At 49.7% G+C, this 5,242-nt stretch overlaps 1 protein-coding gene across 1 annotated transcript in view; it reads left to right on the forward strand.

Annotated features, from left to right (window-relative positions):
• The window catches only part of hs3st3l (heparan sulfate (glucosamine) 3-O-sulfotransferase 3-like), a gene marked incomplete at both ends in the record, with an annotated part of 8,498 nt that extends 5,671 nt beyond the window's left edge, over positions 1-2,827 (forward strand). Inside the window, 2 exons of the mRNA XM_080021748.1 lie at positions 2,100-2,329; positions 2,439-2,827. Coding sequence (XP_079877874.1) covers positions 2,100-2,329; positions 2,439-2,827 — 619 coding nt within the window. The remainder of the gene's footprint in view (positions 1-2,099; positions 2,330-2,438) is intronic.
• Between the last annotated feature and the right edge of the window lie 2,415 nt (positions 2,828-5,242).

Here is a 5,242-nt window from a genome sequence, read left to right on the forward strand (position 1 = left end):
GAACAATAGTTATATGATAATTAAAGTGACCTTTCCAAATGAAAAATGATAGACTGTGAGAGAGCAGTTACTTTGCGTATAAACAAAGCTCGTAGCAGCAGCGCATTAACATGACATCATCTCCTTTGACTGCGCTCTCAGGGCAGCTGATCAGCTCCTTGTGCGCAGGTAATGGATGGAGCTCCGAGCTGGTCCATTAGTCCAACAGCTAATGGACGAGTGCTCTGATCCGCTGGTCTCTGCTCACCGAACCGCCTTCCAGTTACAGTAAAACACCGGCAATCTCTCTGATATCGGACAGACCCGCCGCAACCGCCCACCCCACCCCCCCAACCAACTTTCTGTGTTTGTGTCATTCTAGACCTTTAATAGGTGTTTGTCTATGTGTGTGTGCACGCATGTGTGTGTATTTGTGGGTGGCAGAGCGTGAGAGTGGGGTCCATTGGGAGAGGCCGTGATCACAAAAGCAAATGCCTGACTAATGATTAAATAATGAGTGTATGTTTGCTTTTGGTGTGTATGTGTGTGTGTGTGTGTGTGTGTCGGTGTGTGTGTGTGTGTGTGTGTGTGTGAGTGTCTGTGTGTGTCTGTGTGTTTATGTTTCATTATTGACAACGTGAAAGTTTGCCTGTGAGTGTATGTGGCTGTGGATAGCTCTCTGTGCATGTGTGTCGGTGAGTGCCTATGTGTTTATGTAAGTTCATTAAGTGTGTGTGTGTGTGTGTGTGTGTGTGTGTGTGTGTGTGTGTGTTTGGGTGTGTCTGCGCAACAGACAGTGTGGCTCCTCCCGCTCAGGGCATCAGAGTTAAAATGGAAGTCTTCTGGCTAAGTGCTGCTCACACTGCTCAGATAAAATGAGATCACCCTGTGTGTGTGTGTGTGTGTGTGTGTGTGTGTGTGTGTGTGTGTGCGCGCGCGTGCGCGCGTGCGTGCGCGTCTCCATTTTATACGAATAGGGCTGGATGAAGGGAATATGTGTATTGACAGGAGGTCGTGTTGCAGGAGGAGGTGAAACCCGAACCTGGACTGGAGGAGGTGCAGAGCGTCCCGTCCCGTCCCCGTCCTCCCTCCCTCCACGTCCTCCTTCCTGTCCCCTCCGAGGGAGAGGTTAAGAGGGGGTTCGTGGAGGGAAAGTCGCGATGTCTGCAAACTTCCACGAAGCCATTACAAAATTCAATTCAAATTTAGGGACCAACTCCGACTAACGTACCCCTCAAATCATTGAATCTCGGCTATCTCAATATTTTGACCAGAGTGCGTAGGCGTGGGCGGACACAGCACAGAGACGGCCCTAATGGACATTTTGGGCTTTAGTTGATCGAGATAATGTCATAATTGTATGGTTGTCGTCATTCAAAACCACGAGCAAACACAGCAGGGAGTGTGTCGTGTGTGTGTGTCTGAGTATGTGTGTGTGTGCATGTGCGTGTGCGTGTGTGTGTGTGTGTGTGTGTGTGTGTGTGTGTGTGTGTGTGTGAGGGATGGTCAGGTGTATGGCAGGTGCCCCTGGCAGATGTAATCGTGGTCTGCAGCCGCTCCTTTGGGGGTCTCCAGAGTCATTATCTCCAAATTAGTCCCATCTGCTTGGCTTCTGGTGCGGCGATGATGGGGAGAAAAAGAAAACGCAAGATTCCAATCACAATCAACCCCTCCCACCCCGCCCCACCCCTTACCCAGAATGCTATCTGCGACGTGGTGTGAGTTTGCAACTCGGGTGTGACTCGCAAGTGCGCTGATGACCTCTGCTATGTGTGCGTGTTTATAGGTGTGTGTGTGTGTGTGTGTGTGTGTGTGTGTGTGTGTGTGCGCGTGTGTGTGTTTGTGCTTTTATGATCGATGCTGCCCGGAGGCCTGTACCGCAGTGTCTCGCTAATGAAAATTTAGAAATGCCCTGAGGCCGGCCATCAGAGGACAATAGCTTTTTGGGAGGCGAATGTATCACACTTGAAAAACAGAGCGTCTGTAACTGTACCTCCGGATCAATCAGTCTCAATGAAACGAGCCCGGGCTTCGCCGTGCCTCTGCCTCTTCTTTGTCCTCAAGTTATTTCAACGGAGATCACCTTCGTCTAAAAGGACACGTGTTCTGTCTGCTTGCAGGAGTATGATGCCCAAAGCCCTGGAGGGCCAGATTGTCATGGAGAAGACGCCTCGCTACTTCGTCACAATGGAGACGCCGGCGCGGGTTCACACCATGTCCCGAGACGTCAAACTGATCGTGGTGGTCCGCGACCCCGTGACCCGGGCCATATCCGACTACACCCAGATCATATCCAAGACCCCTGACATCCCCCCGTTTGAAAGGCTGGCCTTCAAGAACCGCACAACAGGTACCAGACCGACAGTCCGTCACCGTAGGCAGTGATGGGCTTTGATGTTGACCGTGATCGTAGCGACAACAGTAATGCTGACCCAAACGGCGCCTTTTCTGTGTCCCAGGTCAGATCGACTCACTGTGGAGCCCGCTCTGGATCGGCCTGTACGCACAGCACCTGGAGCGCTGGCTGGCCTGGTTCCCCCGGGCGCAGATCCACCTGGTCAGCGGCGAGAGGCTCATCTCCGACCCGGCCGGCGAGCTGGGGAGGGTCCAGGACTTCCTGGGCCTCCAGAGGATCGTCACCGACAAGCACTTCTACTTCAACAAGACCAAAGGCTTCCCCTGCCTGAAGAAGCCCGAGGGCAGCAGCAAGCCCCACTGCCTGGGCAAGACCAAGGGGCGCATGCACGCCGCCATCGACCCCGGCGTCCTGCGCCGTCTGAGGGAGTTCTACCGGCCGCACAACCAGCGCTTCTATCAGATGGCGGGGCAGGACTTTGGATGGCAGTGACCCGCGGACAGGGTGGAGCGCATTGCTGGCAATCATGCATTGGAGACGGGTGGTGGTGGTGGTGGTGGTGTGGAAGCAGTTCGCTTTTACGCCGCTTTGGATCGACGCCTCTGCAATGGCCGCCGCGTCACCGTAGTCCCGAGACGCAAAGACACACAGAGAGCCGGAAAGAGGTCCGCAGGAGCCAATCAGCCACTTCTGGCGAACGGAGGACGGTTCCCCAGACTTGGCAGTGGAAACTCAGTGTCAGGACTTTTTTTTTTCCCTGCTTCAATTATCTCGTCCTAAGTGTTCCCAAGACATGTACAACTGAGGGGCCTAAGTGGCAAAAAAAAAAAAGGCGCTGGAGCAGAAACGGCAGACCTGACCGGCCCAGTGTAATAAGGAGTCCCTTTCCAGGACTGTGGCCATTACTCGGCTCAGCGGGAGTAAGGTGTGCTTGTGCGCTGGCGGTGCAGTGCCGGCGGCTGGTTGTCAGGGTAGTTATTATACATTGTGCGTGTGTGTCGGCCATCGTGACAAAATGCAAAACATCAAAAAACGAAATAATGAGAAGGGGAACATGTCTGTATGAACCCGAACCGTGAGATACAACGTGTAGCTTCAGTCTCTTTTAGTGGCTCCGGTCAGACAGTTTGAAACCCCCCCCGGTGCGCCGTGGTTGATAGGTTCTGCCTGGCGGTGAAAACAAAAATGTAAAACACATGACGTGCGTTTCCACATCGCCCGAATTTCCACTGCGTTTGCTTTTCTACCTGTTAAGTGTTTCAGTCTGAGGGGTTATGAATTAAATAAACCTATAGGCAATCAATACGTGCATACTGAGTATCATCCTCTCAGCATTGGCGGGGCGGGCGGGTTCATCTTTTATGTAGGGAGGACTGGAGAAGGGGGCAGCAGAAGGAAATCTTTATGCGAGCCCACCGAGTGGCTTCGTATTCTTGAATAATGAATGTGCAAATGCAGATGCAGGAGGCCGGTGCGGATCGCTCGTCCCTAAGTGCCGTTTCCTCCCGTGGCGCAGATCCACGGCTTCAGCCCAAAGGCTTCGGCCGCAGCCTCCGTCAGCAGCAGGCCTCCCGCCCAGGCGAGACGATGTGCGCGGGTCGAACGGACACGGGACGTCTTTCTTTCGACACGATATGATGTACGGAGCCTCCCGCAGCTCCGGCCGGTTTACAGGATCTTGCTGTTTCAGTTTGCATGTCTTTGCACTCAGTTGAAAACGTAAAAAACACGAATAAACTATTTTCACGAAAAAAAAAGGGATTTGTCCTTCTGGTCTATTTTTTTAAGATGCACTCAGACTGCATGTATACATATGGTCTGAGACAGTGGTTCCCAAAAAACATTCCTCTGATGTAAAATACCATTGAAACGTAATTTTATGATATTTTACATCCAAAATATTTGCCAAAGTACATAACAGCTCTCACACATTTTGCATCTGTTGGGAATGGGAATGTTGAGAATGGGAATTGGGAATATATATATATATTTTATTAATTTCAAAGCCAACCTGCTTTTCCATTGCACCATTTTACTTTTCTTTCTACTTTCTGGACATGACTTTGTCCCTCTCTGGTCCACCACTTTTTCTAAAGCGACCGGCTAGTGCCCTCTAGTGGACAAAAAGGTAAACGGTTTACACATGAAATACTGTAAGCAGACGTGTTAAAAAGAGGTTATTTATTTATGACGAGGCACCCATCTAATGTACTTTTAAAACATTAATCCTTTATAAATCCATGTTTTGTTTTTTTATTCATATTAATAGGTTTCAAGGACGCAAATAATTGTCTACACAGTGTAACAAAAGAATATGTCACTCTAGAACACAACCCTAAGCACACCATGCTTCAGATCGCAAAACCAAAATGTACTAAAATACACCATTGAATGGATCTACTTTACACTTCACTCTGGATCGAACAAGTAAGCAAATACACAAAAATATATACGGTAACACGTTTCCGAAAGCACTTTCAAACAATAAATAACAATAATCGCCACCTCTGTTCGTCAATAAATATATATTTTAAGAACCCTATTCGCACAATGATAATCCATAAATAAATAATTCATACTAACCACTCGACTGTAGACGTCAGGGGAATCTACAGAGAATGGAAAAAGTAGTCCTCCCCACAGTAGCTCGACCATTTTTTCAAGTTTTTCAAAACGTGAGAGAGGAGGCGCCAAGCTCCTCTCCCTCACACGTCAAGAGAGAAGAAGAAGAAAAAAAAAAAGTATGTTTTGGGGTTTTCTTTTGTTTTGTTTTTTTGGGGGGGGGCGGATACAATAGTTACACACCCGGAATGTAGTGAGGTCAGATCATGCTGTTTGATCGGAGGCATAAGCGCTACAATCAAAGGCACTCAGCACGGCCTAGGCTCGCCTCTCCCTCCAACGCTC

Source organism: Zeus faber, assembly GCF_960531495.2.
Source record: "Zeus faber genome assembly, chromosome: 20".
NCBI classification, from domain to species: domain Eukaryota; kingdom Metazoa; phylum Chordata; class Actinopteri; order Zeiformes; family Zeidae; genus Zeus; species Zeus faber.